Raw genomic sequence first — 19,563 nt, forward strand, 5'->3', positions numbered from 1 at the left:
GCGGTTGGCGACGGCGGGGCATCCCTTGTTCTGCGGCAGGATTTCCTCGATGAAGGGAGGCTCGCCCTTTCTGCGGCGCGTGGAGGCGGCTTCTACAGCGGCAATCTTCATGGTTGCGTTCAAGGGGTTTACAACCTAGTGCGCCTGCCGGCAAGTGGGGTAGGGTGGCAGCTCCCTTATCGCCTTCGGAGGCTCCTTCACACGTGGGACGATTGCTTACCGACCTCTAGTAGCTTCTTCTCCGTGTTGCGACAGGTGGTCGCCGAATCTGGTCTTTCTCAGGTTTGGCTTGTTGGTAGCTGCCGGTGGCGAGGTGATGGCTCTTGTGGGATGATACTATCTTCACGCTTGAGGTGTGCGGGCCAGCGTGTGTGCGAGAAGTGGTTGTACTGGGCCACCGGCTGCTTGTATTGCAGGATTGCAGTACTTTTGCTTAAGGAGGTGACTAAGCGATTGGCTAAAGTGGCGCGTGATGTGAACAACAGGTCTCATGGCTGGGGGCGGCTGTGACTAGAATTGAATGATGCAAACATTTTTCTTTTTAATGTTTTTGAACTATTTTAGTCATTTTGGTTGTTGGGCGGTGTTGCTGGGTAGATGTGGTAGTTCTCCTGAACAAGTTTTCTCTTTCTGTGGGCTTTCTATCTTTTGGCTTATGAGGTATGGTAAGACGCTAGAGGATGTATGTTGTTTTTCTAGTTGCTTTGATGCTTCGGTGATGCATCACGAGATTGTAATAGAATACAATAAAATGTATGACTTCATTTTCATACTGAAAATGGGGCTATGTGTCCCTTCCACAGAAAAAGCTATTAATTAATGCAGATGTTTGGAATATTCTTATTTGATGAGGTGCAGGTTCACCTATGTCTCTCACTCCATTCTTATCTAACTTCCTTTCACTCTGGTGTCTACACTGAGCAACATGCCACACGTAATGAAGTGAATTATTGCAATCTAGAATTCTTGTCTTTCTTTCTTTTTTTGCGAGGGAATCTAGAATTCTCGTTAGGTACCATAAGATGATTAGGGTGTAAAATGATGATGGATATAAAATGTAAGGTAGTTTCAATGCTAGGTATTAGTGCTACGAAGTTTGGTCATGTCATCCAACTGAAAAGGAAAAATATGGTCAAGTCATAATGCTCAATTGCGGCAAAAACTATCGGATACATATATATAAGTAAATACAAACAATGTATCTGGTCATGCAACGCTAAAGAAGGATATTTCGATGAGCTTCTTTCATGTATATATTTTTATTTGCATAAAAATTTGAAAGACATGTGAATACATGATTAAGATGTTGCGTGCACATAGCTGTGCATGCTAGTGTACAGAATTTGTAAAATACAAAACAAGCAGTGAATATAACAAAATAAGAACAATTTTTAAAGTACAAATGGTAAAAGGACGGTGGCTCGAGGCACGCCTTTCCTTTTGACATTGACATTGAGCCGACATTAGGAATATGAGACACGGAGCACGATGTTACTAGTGCTCTCTCAAAAGTTATTATCATCAAGTCAACTAGTTTGTGACATACTATTAGTTATCGGTATATAGGCCTTGTTTGAATACTCTAACTCTAGACTAACCCTGAACCAACTCTAATCAAAGATGTGTTTGGATGAAAGGGTTAGATTGTCAATAAATGCATTTTTTCAATCATTTGGCTCCTTTATCCAGGATTTTGTGTGGTGGAGATAGAGGGAAAAGCAACTTTTTTTGGACATCACATAACTCTAACTCAAATAAGCACCTCTTTGGGTGAGTTGGTTTTTTTGATGAGTTAGATGCATCTAACCAACTCTAACCCTCATGTTTGGATGTTTTGAGGTTAGTTGGGTCCAATCTAACGAACTCTAACTCTAACCCACGGATCCAAACAGGGCCATAGTACTAGTACAGCAAGAGACATTGTTGAAGTTAAACACAGAATCTTGTTGAAGTTGAACATTGAATGCTCCACATGGAAGGCGAAGGTAAGTCAATGCATGCAGCTTGCGCCTTAGCTAGCTAGGCTATATATAAATGGCAACTCCATGGTGCCTGACCATCTCACCTTATTCATCATCCCTCATATACCTATACGTAACCTTGCTTGCTCCTCCTACATACACTGGGTGGGTGAAATGGCCGCCTCCGGTGATGCTCTCAAGAAGGTGGCCGTCGTGGTTGCTGCCCTCTGCGCCCTGCTCGTCCTCGCCACGGCACACGGGCAGCTGCCGCCAGGCGCTGCGGGTTGCCTCAACCCGTGCTATGTGACGTGCACCAAGCCAGTCATGGACTGCGTCGCTGGCTGCGGAGGCGACTTCAGTTGTGGCGACAAGTGCCCTGCCGGCCGCTTGTCGACGTGCATGTACGAGTGCAACCGCCGATGCTTCGGCACAGAGCCCTAGCTAGCTATTGTTACGTCTCTCTCGATGCCGGCTGATTGGTAATAGTAATAAGTAAGCAAGCCTTGTGTGCTGCTTCTTGTAGTACTTTCCTGCAGTACTGTTTCTTACTCTATTTTGTAATTTTAATGTGTAATCTAGTGCGTACTATGGTGTGGTTGGTTAATTACAATGCTGTGTGATGAGAGCGGGTGAACCACTAGCTAGGGTTGTTGATTTATGCGGGCATTTGTCTTTTTTTTTTAAGATCCAGCTGAAGGCTGGTTTGAATTGATGGATAGAAGAGAGCAAGTGGGAATATAAAAAGGTGATTTTTATCAGGAGATCAAAGAGGTAAAAAGAAGAATAGAAAAAGACAACAGCATGGCTACAACACTATCTCACGGAGGGTCCCAAAAGGGTGCTCTAAAAATACTGCTCCCTCTTGACGCCAAAACTAAATAGTTCTTTGGATGGCCGTGTTGATGCTTGTCAGTGCTGCTATCTTGTTTCTGAAAGTACATTCGTTCTCTCATTTCAAAGATCAGAAAGAATTAGGATGATTATGATTTTGATGCGGGTCTTGCTCTACTGATCATTTCAGCTATGATGGTCGTCGGCTTGGTCTTGTTTTGCCACTTGGTTGGGTGGAGCAAGTTGCAGCTGTTGCCGGCCGCGGCGGCAGTCCATGCTACAATGGACATTGGACACTGCCAGAATAAATGTATAGCGGGCATTTGTCTTTGTAAGAGCATGTACAACCAGACCTCAGTATCCTTCTCAAACGCCAGAAAAACCTTTCCGATCAGTCCGTTTTTTTATTTAACTGGACCCCCACTTGCTTCTAAACGTTCGGACTGACCGACACCCCTCATGTCTATCTTAAATCTGAAGACGATATAAGGGCTCGCAGACGCATCGTGGCACGCCTGGCCAGTCCACCACATAGGATGTGGCTCTATCCAGGGCCACATGTTTTTCTTTATTCATTCTTTTCTTTCTCTTTCTTCCTCTCCACCAATCAGGTGCAAAGTGATCGGACATTTGAGAAAGAAAATGAAGAGTCTGGCCAGATGGACGGACAGCGCATCTGCGGACATTTAGGGGGCCATATTTGCTATGTCCGGCTGTAGATGCTCTAATGTGCCTGTGATTCTGGATAACAGCGAATCCAATCGATTGATTAACTCGAAGCAACTAGCTTGCTTAGACCTCCTCGTTCTCGGCCATACGTTCTTATTCCAACGGTTTGTCCGGAGTAACAAAAAATATCATCAGCGTCGTCAGACGGCTAAGCTTGGTCGAATATAATTTAGTAATTTCTCAGTTAACCTAGCATTACAAATCTATTAAGAGCATCTCTAGCGGGTTTTGTTTCTTGAATTCACTATTGATGTGGATGCACGTCGAACAACGTTCACCTAGTTATTTTTGTCTAGCCCTTTCCCTATAATTAACCCCCTAAACTTCTCCCTATCCATTAAACCCTTGAAATGTTTGGGATTAAACTTTCTCGCACCTGTCGGATTGTCGTTGATAATGTATAATATGTGTCATGATCTCTGAATGTTATGGTATAATGATAAATGTTAAGGTGAATATGCAAATTTTGCTAAATATTTGTGTGGAAATTTGAATGGTAGGGCTATTTGAAAATGCAAAAGAGAAAAACTTGTTGTGACACCCTCGATTTAGTCGTACGCTAATCATACACGCAAATGCGTACAATCAAACCCAAAGACTCATGGAAAGATATCACAACATAACTCTAGACACAAATCAAACAATATCTGCTTCATATTACGAGCCAGGGGCCTCAAGGGCTAGAATACGAAAGCTCGATAAATACACGAGTCAGTGGAAGCAACAAGAGCTGAGTACAGACATAAAATATGAGGTGACTTAGAAAAGGCTAGCACAAAAGATACAACGATTGAACGAGGCGAGGCCTCCTGCCTAAAAACCTCCTAACTACTCCTGATCATCAGCGGCCTCCACGTAGTAGTAGGCACCGTCGGGGTAGCAGTCGTCGTCGGCGGGTTCCTTCATCTCCTGGGCTCCATCATCTGGTCGCAGCAACGGATCAAGCGGGCAAAGGGGGAGCAAAGTAGCGGTGAGTACTCATCCAAAGTACTCGCAAGTCTTACATCAGAACTATTCTAAATATACATCAGTATCAAAGAAGGGGGGTTATATATGGACTGACTGCAGCAATGCGAGCATAGAGAAGGCCTAGTCGTATTGAAGACTAGCATCTTCAGGGTCTTGCAGCAATAGACGATAGTAGAACAGGGGTAACACATTAATAGTCATATTGTTACAGTAATATTAAAGTGACGTCACATACAAAGATCCTTCCTCAACCCTGAGATCCATATTAATAGTCATATTGTTAAAGCATTGGTTGGGAGACACACAACCTGGTGTCCCGCCCGGAGAAGGAATCCACAGATTTGGCTGGTTGTACGCATGGGGAACGTGTGACTGACCCCGCTTGCATTCATTCGTTTTGGCTATCAGCGACAGACAGGTTGGTCCCGTGCCCGCCGGGACCCACGCGTCATCTGCACGGGTTCGTTAGGTACTCGCTCCGCGCGCGTGGCGGAGTCCATCCAACGCGGGACGGACCTGATCATGGGCCGACCGGCTAATAATTACAGTGCAACTCTTCTCATTACAGCCACACATACAGAATTAATCCACGGCCCACTTGCAAAAAACAACGCAAAATCTGGCCCGATCTTCGGCAGTCCACAAATCTGATTCCCCAGTCCCAGCCAATGCTTTAAGATTTCCGGTGTCCGGGGCGACGAAGATTATAATTCAGAAACCAGGAAACACCATTGTACCTCACTTATCAGTCATTTCAAGTCCAGTCCCCGTCGTCTCACAATCTACGACAATCTCCAAGAGCACACCAGGCTACCAAAATTGCATCCCAGATCCGACAAAATCTTCAGCCGTACCATCATCTGTTGTTCCACCACTAAGAGCATCTCTAGTGGAACGTGTATATGGAGGTGGATGGTAAATATACACGTTGCTAACAAAAAAATGCCTCTCAGTGGAACGTGTATACGGGCGTGGAAGTTATACACGTCCATCCACGAGGCTACTCGTCGTGGAAATATACACGAGCGAGCCACGCTCGTGGAGCTCGCGGCGCTGTGCGGGGTGCGTGCGGGCGGGCTGGCTGGCGGCGGCGGGGCGGCGGGGTGCGGGGCGGCGCTGCGGGGTGCGGGCTGGCGGCGGCGGGGCGGGGTGGCTGGGGTGCGGGGCGGCGGCTGGGCGGGGTGCGGGGCGGCGGGGCAGCGCTGCGGGGTGCGGGCTGGCGGCAGCGGGGCGGCGGCGGGGTGGGGTGGCCGGGGTGCGGGGCGGCAGCGGGGCGGGGTGCGGGGCGGCGGGGCAGCGCTGCGGGGTGCGGGCTGGCGGCGGCGGGGCGGGGTGCGGGGCGGCGGCGGTGCGGGCTGGCGGTGGCGCTGTGCGGGCAGCGGGGCGGCGGCGGGGCGGGGTGGCCGGGGTGCGGGGCGGCAGCGGGGCGGGGTGCGGGGCGGCGGGGCAGCGCTGCGGGGTGCGGGCTGGCGGCGGCGGGGCGGGGTGCGGGGCGGCGGCGGTGCGGGCGGGCGGTGGCGCTGTGCGGGCGGCGGGGCGGCGGCGGGGCGGGGCGGGCTGCTGGCGGCGGCGCTGTGCGGGCGGGCGGCGCTGCGTGGGGAGACGCTGTGTGCGGGCGTGCAAGATGCAGGGGCGAGATGGAGGGCGAGATTTTTGCTGTTAATTGTTGTTATTGCTGTTTTTGCATTACAAAGACATGGATTACATCACTCGTTTCCAAACTTTTGCCGTACATGCTCAATTAGATTAAGTTTAAGCTGAGAATGTTCATGGGCATTTCTAATCCGGTGAGTCATCTGAATAAAAGAGCTCAGTTGTTCAGCATGAGTACGAGAGACTGAGACTCTTTCTCCCATTGCATCAAAAGTGCAGCTTTGCCGACCAGTTTCTCGCTCCTCTTCAACTATCATATTGTGCATTATGACACAAGCTTTCATGACATCACCGATTTCTTTACGTTTCCATCCTTTAGCAGGTCCACGAACAATGGCAAAACGGGATTGCAGAACTCCAAAGGCTCGTTCCACATCTTTCCTAGCTGCCTCTTGCTTCTTGGCAAAAGTTTTATTCTTTCTGGTATCTGGAGCTGGTATGCTCTTCACAAATGTTGCCCACTTTGGATAGATACCATCTGCAAGATAATACCCCATTGTGTACTGATGGTCATTGATGCTATAATTCACTGCAGGAGTTTCACCTTTGGCTAGCTTTGCAAAAACAGGAGAACGTTGAAGAACATTTATATCATTGAGAGACCCTGGTAAACCAAAATAAGCATGCCAAATCCAAAGATCATGTGAAGCAACTGCTTCCAAGATCGTAGTGGGCTTGTTCACATGGCCTTTAAACATGCCATGCCATTTTTTGGGGCAATTTTTCCAACCCCAGTGCATGCAATCTATGCTCCCTAACATACCAGGAAATCCTCTTTCCTCCCCTATTGCAAGTAACATAGCAATGTCTTGTTCATTTGGAGATCTCAGGTACCTTTCCCCAAAAACTTCACAAACTTTGATCACAAATTTCTTGCAAGACTCTAAATTAGTAGCCTCAGCGGACCGGATGTACTCATCAGCACCATCAGCTGCTATTCCATATGTTAGCATCCGCATTGCCGCGGTCATCTTTTGTAGAGGATGTAACCCAAGAGCTCCAGAAGCACTTCTTTTTTGCGTAAAATTACCATCAGAGTCATGCTCAAGTATACCATCAGCTATGCGGTTGAACAAATTACGGGACATCCTAAATCTATGCATAAAAAGTAAATGAGATAGGGAAATGAAAAAATGGGCTAAAGCAGAGAAGTGTACTAATTACGAACCTTCGTCGAAACAAATATTCGGGATAGCGAGGAACTTCTTTGAAGTAGTCGTTCCACAGAAGAACAAATCCGGCATCTCTTCCTCGATCGATTGTCCGACGTCCATGCTTGGAACCGCCATGGCGTCGAGTGTTCATCCTCTCTTCCTCCTCGCGATCGGCTAATGCCGCAAGTATGAGTTCATCGTCGCCCGATGAAGATGACGAAGAACTCATGTCCCAAGAGGATGTGTTCATTGTGTTGTGTGAGAGACGATAGAGAAATCTAGAAGTGAGAAGATGAGGCACAACTAGAAATGCTGGAAGAGAGGTGATTGGGGCGGTTTATATAGACCAGAAATATGGTCGTTGAAAATATAGCCGTTGGAAATATAGCCGTTTGAAAATATAGCCGTTGGAATATACACGTCCTGATTTCCACGTCCTATATACACGTTCCACTGAAAAACTAAGAGGTGTAAAATTTAGCAAGGTGTATATGGACGTGTATATGAAGATATACACGTCTAAATTTACACGTTCCACTAGAGATGCTCTAAATCAGGCATCCGCAGCTCAACGGATGCAGCAAGCATCTACTGCTGTCGCAGCAGCTATTGAGCCAATTGGTACGTACTACAAATTATACTACTACCTTCGTTTCTAAATATAGGACATTTTACATATTTTACTATGAATTATATACGGAACAAAATGAGTGAATGAATGCTTTTACGGTACCCCATACTGTTGATAGGCGAGGGAACAGTATACTAAAATCGGACCATTGATTTTCTGAGGATATGATAGACAATTTGGGACTTTTATAATTAAGGGTGAGGGCAAACTGCTATGAACCAGGAGTCCATGACTCATCCATCGCACTATATGGATACTAAGCCATGGGAGAGGCGCATGCTGACGCCTCACGGCCATTCGGGAGAGACCGGCAACATGCTACTGAGGGCCTAGTCCAGAAACATGCATGGCGGAGAAAGGGAAGTTCGGAAGTCGGATCGTGGGTGTCGCGGTGGCCGTAGCGGCTAGAACCTTAGCTACGTCATTTGTCGGATAATGGCGACCGAAAAAGCAAAATGCCACGTGCATGCAGTGGTCTCGTCTGCTAAACACGGCCATCCGTCGGCACGAATGAGCAGCATGCGCCAGGAGCCATCAGATATGCGGAAGGCGTAAACGTCGCGTCAGTGTAGAGGTCCTACGCCTTGCCGGCCCAGTCGTCTTCGTCGGGCGAGGCGGCGGCGGTCCAGTCCCCGAAGGGTGAGATGGCGAAGCTGAAGTTGGCGATGCGGGAAAGCAGGGGTGACGTGGCGCGCTGCCGGAGCCTGGAGGGGAGGTCGGCGGAGTACACGGGCGCACCGCGCCGGTGTGGGACACCGACTTGGATCTCCGTAGAGACGAAGATAACGTGAGAGCAGTCGCGGGTGAGCGCCGACCAGTCCTGCAGCACGAGGTGGTCCCAGGGAAGCAGTGAGTCTTCCGCGAGCTTCTCGTGGCGGGAGAACGAGGAGGAGCGATGGACGGGGGAGAACAGCGTGGTGTATACGGCAGACGGTGCTTACGCATGGCCCAGGAGAGAGATACAGGGGACACCCCGACTTGCCTTGCTTGATAGCCTTTTGATCTGTCATAGTACTTTCCAAAATGCCCTTAAGACAAATATACTGGAAGATGGAAGCAAAGCAGTGCAAGCTATACTGTTTGTGGTTTCATTCACAAATTCAAGCAGTACAGGTCGCTCCTTATTGTTAGATTTCACGAATGGACGGTCCATATTTGTTCCAGGGTACTATAAAAGACATACAGTGGTATGCAGTTTATATTGGAATTTCTAGAAGGTCTTATATTCAGGAACCACCGAGGAAGTAGTTTATTACCCCTTGTAGCTAGCTAGTTCTGCACTTCAATTCGTTGGTGCCTAGCTAGCAAAATGTTATAGTACTGATTCATGCTTTTGGTTCAGCTGTCCATCAATCTCGGAAAGCATCTCTTGCCCGATTTTTACAGAAGCGAAAAGAAAGGTATAAATATATCGTGTGTTAGTTTGGTTATTACACTTTGCAATTTTATAATATAGTATGAACACTTGTGCGTATTCAAGAAAAAGACTACACTTTGCAAAAGTGATATCTCCTTCGATTAAATTTCATCGATGCGCTACTTCTTTTGCAGAGTTTCAAGTGTCACGCCATATCCATTGTCAAAGAGCCGGCTTGTGAGCAGCGGCACCCTGGGCTTTGCGAGCACTCCAATCAAGTTATCTCGTGCGGAAGAGTCTATGAACATTAACATATACAATGACGCTATCTTAGCAATGTCTTATAGGACGGTTAGTGTATGATACCACATCCGTAATGCATAGTATCACATGTTAGTATCATAGAGTAGTTCCACTAGTAGAAAATGGGTCTTTCGGCCGAAGCCCAAAACCATATTAGCCCCGATTCAAATTAAAACCGGGACCAATGCCAGGCATTGGTCTCGGTTCGAGCTGCCACGCCCTAGCGGGGCAATAGCCCCGGTTCGGTTCGATGCATTAGCCCCGGTTCACGTTAAAAACCGGGACTAAAGATCCAGCGACTGACACGTGGTGTACCGCGGTGGTGGCAACCGTTCGTATCCCCTTTAGTCCCGGTTGGTGGCTCAACCCGGAACTAAAGGTCTGACACGTGGCCTGCTGTAGTGGTGGCAACCGTTGGTATCCCTCTTTAGTCCAGGTTGGTGGCTCAACCCTGGACTAAAGGCCCAAACAGTTTGCATCCCGCTTCCCAAAACCACAACCGAAGCAGAGTCTCTGTCGCGTCGCCATTTCTCTGTTCTTCTTTCTCTCTCGTTCTCGCTCTGTTCTTCTCCTCTCTCCCTCTGTTCTTCCCCTCTCTTCTTCCCTTTTCTTCTTTCACCATGCCAACTCGCTTTGGAGAGGTGCTCGCACATGGCAAGACCAAGCTCGATGCCGTGTACACGAACGAGAGCAGGGAGGTGCCGCATTTTCTTAGACAATTGAAGGAACGCTGGCTTGACGCCGCAGTGGATCATGAGAATTTCTTGGGGCTTGATCTGGAGTGCAAGGCCGATCAACGCGGTGTTGTCGTCATCCAACTATGTTTCAAACACCATGTCTTGATCTTCCAATGGGTAAGGTAAGTTTCGAGGCTTTCTTTGATCCAAGGTAATGACATTGTAAGTTTGTTTGTTTCAATCATAGTTGGTTCCCTTCAAATAGTTGTAGTGAAACAATTTTGATTAGTTGAAGGGGAACACAATCTGATTGGAATAGTGTTCCGTAATCTGAAATTTTTTATTAGAATCAACTAGTGTTTAATATGTTCCATTAGAATCATAGTTGGTTCCCTTCAAATAGTTGTAGTGAAACAATTTTGATTAGTTGAAGGGAACACAATTTGATTGGAATAGTGTTCCATAATCTAAAAAATCTGATTGGTTCACTATGTTCCATTGAAATCATAGTTGTAGTGATACAATTTTATGCGGCGTTCTTTGATTCAAGGTTATGAAAATTGCATATAGCTAGTGATCTCTCTAGGTTCCATTGGATAGCAATATGATATGTCATAGTCATGAAAAAATGCATATAGCTAGTGATCTCTCTAGGTTCCATTGGATATCTATAGTGATCTCTGTAGGTTTCATTGGATAGCAATATGCAATATGTCTAGCTTATTGCATATTTGCAAAACCGTGGGAATATATATATATATATATATATATATATATATATATATATATATACGGTTTCTTGATCAATTCATAGGATATGAAAATTGCATAGGATAGCAATATGTTCCATTTGAATCCTGAAGATAATTTTCTCTTTAGTCGTAGTGAAACATGTTTCCTTGTTGCAGCAGTATGTAACATTTGTTCCATTTTAATTTGTTGTTGTTGCAGTAGTGACAAGCATTGTCCAGAACTCATGGACTTCCTTCGCAGCGGCATCACTTTTGCTATCGTTGACATAACGAACGACAAGCTGAATATGAGGTACAGCTTCGGTATTGAGATACCAACTGGTTGCCTCATTGATCTCCAAACGGTATTCAGGCTTCGACATGCCAGACTTCGATGGCTCATATGGCAGTTGCCTTGATCGACGAGGAGTATGGTAATATGAAGACCAATTTCCCAAAGTCTCAACACAAACTTTGGGAGAAGGCCCCACTTGATCGTATCAATATTGAGTATGCAATAAAAGATGCATACGTTTCATACGAGTTGTACCGCAAGGTTCGAGTCGTCTACTATGGCCAGCGTCACCTCGAGGAAGGTGGACATTCTGATTCAGACGATTCAGACGAGTAGTGTTCTCAATGTCGAACACTTGTATATATATATCTATGGTAGCTATTATTATGTACTGTTTGGACTAGTATCATGTACAACTTTGATCAATTTATATATGTCTAGTTTCTGTTTGTGCCATTATAGTTTCCAAATTTGAATGGTTTAGCCATTTCTAACTTCATTTGCTACTTTTGAATGGTTTAGCTCTTTCTAACTTCATTTTCTACTTTTGAATGGTTTAGCCCTTTCTAACTTCATGGTATCATGCATTTCGACCACATATATATACAAAAAGTCTTCAGTTCAAATAAGTTCAAAAAATTGAAATCCCTTTTGTAATAGATCTGTTTTTGATTAAAATAGTCATTTAAAAATGAAAGACCATTAGTCCCATGTGGCGTGCAGCGGAACCACTTGACATGCCGCGGAACCACTGTTGTTGTGGGGGTCGCTTTTCCTTCTTCTCCTTGTGCTAGATATTTTTTATGCATTAGGGGAAGAAGGAATAGCGACCATCATCGACGGTCGAAAAATGATATGAGAGAGTGTCCACCATATATGAGAGAAGAAGAATGTCGACTGTTGTTGTGGGGGTCGTTTCTCCTTCTTCTCCTTGTGCTAGATATTTGTTATGCACTAGGGGAAGTAGAAGTAGCGACCATCATCGACGTTTGAAAAATCAGGTGAGCTAGTGTCCACCATATATGATAGAAGAAGAATGACGTATGTTATTGTGGGGGTCGCTTCTCCTTCTTCTCCTTGTGCTAGATATTTGTTATGCATTAGGGGAAGTAGGAGTAGCGACCATCATCGACGGTCGAAAAATCAGGTGAGGGAGTGTCCACCATATATGAGAGAAGAAGAATGCCGACTGTTGTTGTGGGGGTTCAAATAAGTTCAAAAAAATGAAATCCCTTTGTAACAGATGAGTTCTCGTTCGAAACCCTGATACTTCGAGAGAGATTGTCCGTTTTGTACACGAAGGGCATCCAGTTTTTGTCGTAATCCTTTCAACTTTTTAGCACATGCTATGTGGGTGAAATGATGATACCATGCCAACTTTCAACATTTTCAGAGTTAATTTGTAGTGCTTTTCAATTTCAGGGTCAACAAGCTCAAAAAAATAAAGTAAATGCACGAAAAATACCAAATAAAGTTGGAAATTGTTAAAAATATGTGATGTGCCTCTGAATGGTGCATTTTGAACATACAAAAAGTATGGAGTTCAAATAAATTGAAAAAAATGAAATCCCTTTGTAACATATGAGTTCTCGTTCGAAACCCTCATACTTCGAGAGAGATTGTCCGTTTTGTACACGAAGTGCATCCAGTTTTTGTCGTAACCCTCCCAACATTTTAGCACATGCTATGTGGGTGAAATGATGATACCATGCCAACTTTCAACATTTTCAAGTTCATTTGTAGTGCTTTTCAATTTGAGGGTCAACTAGCTCAAAAAAATAAATTAAATGCTTGAAAAATACCAAATGAAGTCAGAAATTGTTGAAAATATGTGATGTGCCTTTGAATGGTGCATTTTGAACACACAAAAAGTATGGAGTTCAAATAAGTTCAAAAAATTGAAATCCCTTTGTAACGGATGAGTTCTCGTTCGAAACCGTGATACTTCGAGAGAGATTGTCCGTTTTGTACACGAAGTGCATCCAATTTTTTTTGTAACCCTCTCAACTTTTTAGCACATGCTATGTGTGTGAAATGATGATACCATGCCAACTTTCAATATTTTCATAGTTCATTTGTAGTGCTTTTCAATTTCAGGGTCAACTAGCTCAAAAAATAAAGTAAATGCATGAAAAATACCAAATGAAGTCAGAAATTTTTGAAAATTTGTGATGTACCTTTGAATGGTGCATTTTGAACACATAAAAAGTATGAAGTTCAAATAAATTCAAAAAATGAAATCCCTTTGTAACGGATGAGTTCTCGTTCGAAACCGTGATACTTCGAGAGAGATTGTCCGTTTTGTACACGAAGTGCATCCAATTTTTGTCGTAACCCTCTCAACTTTTAGCACATGCTATGTGGGTGAAATTATGATACCATGCCAACTTTCAACATTTTCAGAGTTCATTTGTAGTGCTTTTCAATTTCAGGGTCAACTAGCTCAAAAAAATAAAGTAAATGCACGAAAAATACTAAATGAAGTTAGAAATTGTTGAAAATTTGTGATGTGCCTTTGAATGGTGCATTTTGAACACACAAAATTATGGAGTTCAAATAAGTTCAAAAAAATGAAATCCCTTTGTAACGGATGAGTTCTCGTTCGAAACCCTGATACTTTGAGAGAGATTGTCCGTTTTGTACACGAAGTGCATCCAGTTTTTGTCGTAACCCTCTCAACTTTTTAGCACATGCTATGTGATGAAATGATGATACAATGCCAACTTTCAACATTTTCAGAGTTCATTCGTAGTGCTTTTCAATTTTAGGGTCAACTAGCTCAAAAAAATAAAGTAAATTCACGAAAATACCAAATGAAATAAAAAATTGTTCAAAATTTGTGATGTGGCTTTGAATGATGCATTTTGAACACACAAAAAGTATGAAGTTCAAATAAGTTCAAAAAAATGTAATCTTTTTGTAAAAATAGAAGATTGCACACATTTTAGAAAACTAAAATAGAAGAAAAATAAAATGAAAGTAAAGTTATTCACAAATTTTAAAGAATTCAAATTTGAGAACTAAATATTTAGCTGTAAATAGAAAAAAAAAAGCAAAGAACAAAACAAAAATAATGAAAAAAATCAAATATATATGAGTATTTATAGAGAAAATTCAATCGAAATTCAAAGTGCTCACTTTGAATTTTGGTTGAATTTTGTCTTTAAATTCAAATATATTTGAAAATTTTAAATTTATGCAGCGGGAGTGTGTTTAGGCTCGTAAGACTGCTTTAGAGAGATGCTCGAAAGAGCACGCGAGCAGTGCTTATAAAGCACTCCTCGCGCTCCTCGCTAAGCGAGGTGGGACTAAACGTTGCGATGCGTCGCCAGCCCAGCTCTTTAGTCCCTGATCTTGTCTCGGCCCGGGACTAAAGACCCTTATTTCCCGCCACTTCGCCTGTCGAAATGGTGTCTTTAGTCCCGGGTCGTGGCTCGACCCGGGACTAAAGAGTGTCTTTAGTCCCGGTTCGAGCCACGACCCGGGACCAAAGCTCCGCCTATATAGGCGGTAGTTGGAAATTTGTGATGTCCAAATCGCGCTTCCATCCTCTTCCTCCTCTCGCGCGCGACGCAGACGAACCTCCCCGATGCCGACTCTTCCTCCCCGACGCCGTCGCCGTCTCCGTGCTCGTCCCCGCCGCCGCCTCCCCCGCCGTCAATGTCATCGTTGTCACCGCCGCCTGCTTCGCCGTCGCCACGGCCCCCATCCCCTCCCGCGGTAAGCCCGTTATTCCCCTATCCCACCGGCAAGTAAGCCGCGGCCGGCCCCCTCGCTCCCCATCAATCCCGCTCCAGTAAGCCCACTCCTTCCAGGAGCCGCCGCCCCCCTCCCCTCCCGCTGCTAGCTAGGCACTGTCATTTAGATTTTAGGGCCGGTTCAAGATATAGAACAAACTGAAATAATGGAAATTGAGATACATATGTTAATAAGAAAATCAATATATATATATATATATATATATATATATATATATATATATATATATATATATATATATATATATATATATATATATATATATATATATATATATATATATATATATATATATGTTTGTTGAAGATCTTTTGATGGGCTAACTAGAAAGAAGGAAAAAATCCTATTTGTAAAGTTCATGTAAGTAGGCAGATTAGGTTTGAATTAGACAACCAATGGTTTCAACAACTTATTTAAACTTTGAAGAGGAAAACGGGCACATATACATATTTCACCAAACCTACAAATATCATTCTTTTGTTGATGTTAATATACTGCATAAAACAATAGTTATTTTCTCACTTTTGCTTGCTAAATTGTGCTAAGTTTTGTCGATCGGAATATATAGATGTTCAATTCTTTCGATATATATAGCGTGTCACGATTATATTGTTGTTTACACACATTTACCACATTAAAACAGGAAATATCTGACGATGGATATTGGGAGTATGAATATTGCGGCGACTCTCGGGGTATGTGCGACATGCCTCACCTGCGAGACGATAGGTTCTTCAGCACGAAGCTTGACGAGAATGACGATATGTGCCTCCCTTCCCATGCAAGAAGATATGTGTTGGAGAGGCTCGGTTTCGAAGACCACGAGAGAATTGAGACGAGGAGCGCTAAGATGAGGACTATACATGGTCACACATTTGTTATCCAAGTATTTAATTCAGTTTTTCAAACAGAATTTGGGTGCCCAAAGTGGGATGATCTTTGCAAGGCATATGGATTTCAGGAGGGTATGGAAATCACCTTCGATCTTTGTCCTGAAGATAATATGCCAGACAACATCGACATTTGGGTGGTTGTCGATGATAAGCTTCCTGTTTTACCTCCATGTGAGTTTCTCAACCATATTTGTCAAATAATTTGCATTTATATTTATAAATAGTTGGTGTAGTCAACCTGTTTTTCTCTCGCAATTTACATGTCATGTGGTGTTCATCGTCTATTAAAGCTTTGGCCACATATTGCAGGTTCCTAGTTATTGGGTCATAGTTATAACTGTCTCATGTTATATGTTGTACAAACAACAACAATAACCCAAATTGTCCTTTGAATGATCGTAGTACATGTGGCCGTTTTGAATGGTTTATATAATGCCCAGATTGTGTGGCTCTGTTTAGAGCTCAAGGTGTACTATTACAAAATTGAATTTGATGTTTTAACAAGTTATACTCATATCTTGTGGACATTTACAAAATTTCTAAGTATTTTTAAAACATTAAATTATTACAAAATTTGGGTGGTTGTCGATGATATGCTTCATGTTTTACCTTCATGTGAAGTAATTTGCATTTATATTTAAAAATAGTTGGTGCTTATCCATATACTAAATTTGTTAAATTATAATTTACAGCTTATTTCGTTGCTTCGACTGAATTACGGAAATTAATTGACACGACACACTACACGTATGGATCATATCTAACTTGGGAGGAGAAGGATGACCTTCTCCACTTTCTTGTTGCTGGTGTTCTGGCTTCTAGGGATACCTTCCCGTATCATTTTGGAATTGGCCAAAATTATTCATTTTACATGCCACTAGTGCATAGGTTGAGTCCAGATGACATTCGCCGAAATGTCTTGGTAAGAATTTCCTAATTAAGTACGCTCTACTATTGCATAAATGGTGTTGATTACATTGCTAACTAGTTTATTATTATGTTCTCCAATAGCAACTGCCACATGATGTAGTGCCTCTGTTGATGGACCCAAAAGGTCAAATGAAAATAAGAAGCCCGCTGAGGGCTGAGTTCTATGCTCCATACTTGATTAACTTCAAATCAAGATAAAAAAGACTACAAATTGAAGCATGGAGAGAAATAAAGAAGGTTCGCAAGCCACAAGTTGGAGACCATTGGATCTCTGTGATTCATCATGGAGCCATAGGTCTCATTCTGTTTTATGACATTATATCTAAGAGCGAGGACTAGGTCTTATGAGAGACAAGTTATTCTAGTTTATATTATTACTTGACATGATCGATTAATTAGGATGCATGATGCATATGATGACTATATATATATTATGATGCTTCTCTGTTTTATTTTATGTGTATCATATGATAACTTGGTATATGATTAAGTTGATGATGAGTTGTTAGATGATCGATTGGAATACTATTGTCATTCACGGAAATGATATGGAATGATATAGTGTAAAAAGATGCATATATGTGCATGTAACTCGTGTCTACATTTTGTAAATATGCTCGACAAAGCACGCCGGATGAGATGGTATAATATATTCGTGACGATGTGCAATGTAACAAATAAATGGGAAAATAAGGGACAGCAATATAGCCCATCCAATTTAGTGCAAAAAAAACCATAAACCCAAAAATTGCTAAAAAAACAGCGATGAAATAGCCCTGGTTCGTAATATGAACCGGGACTAATACCCCTCCCCCCTCGCTCCCAGCCCCGCCACGTGGAAGGCCATTAGCCCCGGTTCGAGAACCGGGACTAATGGCCCAACTGAACCGGGGCTAAATGCCCTTTTTCTACTAGTGTTCATTTATTGTCATGCAAGACACATACTAGCACATCATTTAATATGATACGGTTGTTGGGGAAGTCGCATGGGAAACAAAAATTTTCCTACGCGCACGAAGACCTATCATGGTGATGTCCATCTACGACAGGGGATGAGTGATCTACGTACCCTTGTAGACCGTACAGCAGAAGCGTTAGTGAACGCGGTTGATGTAGTGGAACGTCCTCACGTCCCTCGATCCGCCCCGCGAACAATCCCGCGATCAGTCCCACGATCTAGTACCGAACGGACGGCACCTCCGCGTTCAGCACACGTACAGCTCGACGATGATCTCGGCCTTCTTGATCCAGCAAGAGAGACGGAGAGGTAGAAGAGTTCTCCGGCAGCGTGACAGTGCTCCGGAGGTTGGTGATGATCTTGTCTTAGCAGGGCTCCGCCCGAGCTCCGCAGAAACGCGATCTAGAGGAAAAACCATGGAGGCATGTGGTCGGGCTGCCGTGGAAAAGTCGTCTCAAATCAGCCCTAAAACCTCCGTATATATAGGTGGGAGAGGGGGGGCCTTGCCTTGGAAAAGTCGTCTCAAATCAGCCCTAAAACCTCCGTATATATAGGTGGGAGAGGGGGGTCCTTGCCTTGGGGCTCAAGGAGCCCAAGGGGGTCGGCCGAGCCAAGGGGGGAAGGTCTCCCCCCCCAAACCTAGTTGGACTTGGTTTGGTGGGTGGGAGTCCTTCCTTCCCTTCCCACCTCCTCCCCTTTTTTTCTTTCTCTTTGATTTTTCTTCCAATGCCCATAGGGCCCCTTTTGGGCTGTCCCACCAGCCCACAAAGGGCTGGTGCGCCACCCTCAAGGCCTATGGGCTTTCCCGGGGTGGGTTGCCCCCCCCGGTGAACTCCCGGAACCCATTCGTCATTCCCGGTACATTCCCGGTAACTCCGAAAACCTTCCGATAATCAAATGAGGTCATCCTATATATCAACCTTCGTTTCCGGACCATTCCGGAAACCCTCGTGACGTCCGTGATCTCATCCGGGACTCGGAACAACATTCGGTAACCAACCATATAACTCAAATACGCATAAAACAACGTCGAACCTTAAGTGTGCAGACCCTGCGGGTTCGAGAACTATGTAGACATGACCCGAGTGACTCCTCGGTCAATATCCAATAGCGGGACCTGGATGCCCATATTGGATCCCACATATTCTACGAAGATCTTATCGTTTGAACCTCAGTGCCAAGGATTCATATAATCCCGTATGTCATTCCCTTTGTCCTTCGGTATGTTATAGCATGGAATTATGCCCTAGAGGCAATAATAAATATAGTTATTATTATAATTCCTGTATCAAGATAATCGTTTATTATCCATGCTATAATTGTATTGAATGAAGACTCATTTACATGTGTGGATACATAGATAAAACACCGTCCCTAGCAAGCCTCTAGTTGGCTAGCCAGTTGATCAAAGATAGTCAGTGTCTTCTGATTATGAACAAGGTGTTGTTGCTTGATAACTGGATCACGTCATTAGGAGAATCACGTGATGGACTAGACCCAAACTAATAGACGTAGCATGTTGATCGTGTCATTTAGTTGCTACTGTTTTCTGCGTGTCAAGTATTTATTCCTATGACCATGAGATCATATAACTCACTGACACCGGATGGATGCTTTGTGTGTATCAAACGTTGCAACGTAACTGGGTGACTATAAAGATGCTCTACAGGTATCTCCGAAGGTGTTAGTTGAGTTAGTATGGATCAAGACTGGGATTTTTCACTCCGTGTGA

General features: G+C 43.9%; 1 protein-coding gene across 1 annotated transcript; it reads right to left on the bottom strand.

Moving 5' to 3' along the window:
• Window positions 1–2,941: 2,941 nt before the first annotated feature.
• Window positions 2,942–7,631, bottom strand: LOC123450899. Its single transcript, XM_045127943.1, has 4 exons — window positions 7,312–7,631; window positions 6,907–7,238; window positions 6,224–6,693; window positions 2,942–3,088 (listed from the first exon to the last, which is right to left on the bottom strand). The coding sequence occupies exons 1-4, from the start codon at window positions 7,545–7,547 to the stop codon at window positions 2,942–2,944; spliced, it is 1,185 nt and encodes a 394-aa protein (XP_044983878.1). The 5' UTR covers window positions 7,548–7,631.
• Window positions 7,632–19,563: the final 11,932 nt, after the last annotated feature.

Source organism: Hordeum vulgare, chromosome 4H (assembly GCF_904849725.1).
Source record: "Hordeum vulgare subsp. vulgare chromosome 4H, MorexV3_pseudomolecules_assembly, whole genome shotgun sequence".
Taxonomy (NCBI): domain Eukaryota; kingdom Viridiplantae; phylum Streptophyta; class Magnoliopsida; order Poales; family Poaceae; genus Hordeum; species Hordeum vulgare.

Bases quoted from the DNA above. Each gene is read 5' to 3' on its own strand.
- LOC123450899 (XM_045127943.1), bottom strand. From the start codon at position 7,547: ATGAACACATCCTCTTGGGACATGAGTTCTTCGTCATCTTCATCGGGC. The intron at 7,239-7,311 runs GTTCGTAATTAG...TTTTATGCATAG, and splicing joins GAATATTTGTTTCGACGAAG to ATTTAGGATGTCCCGTAATT. The intron at 6,694-6,906 runs GTATGTTAGGGA...TTGCAAAGCTAG, and splicing joins GGAGGAAAGAGGATTTCCTG to CCAAAGGTGAAACTCCTGCA.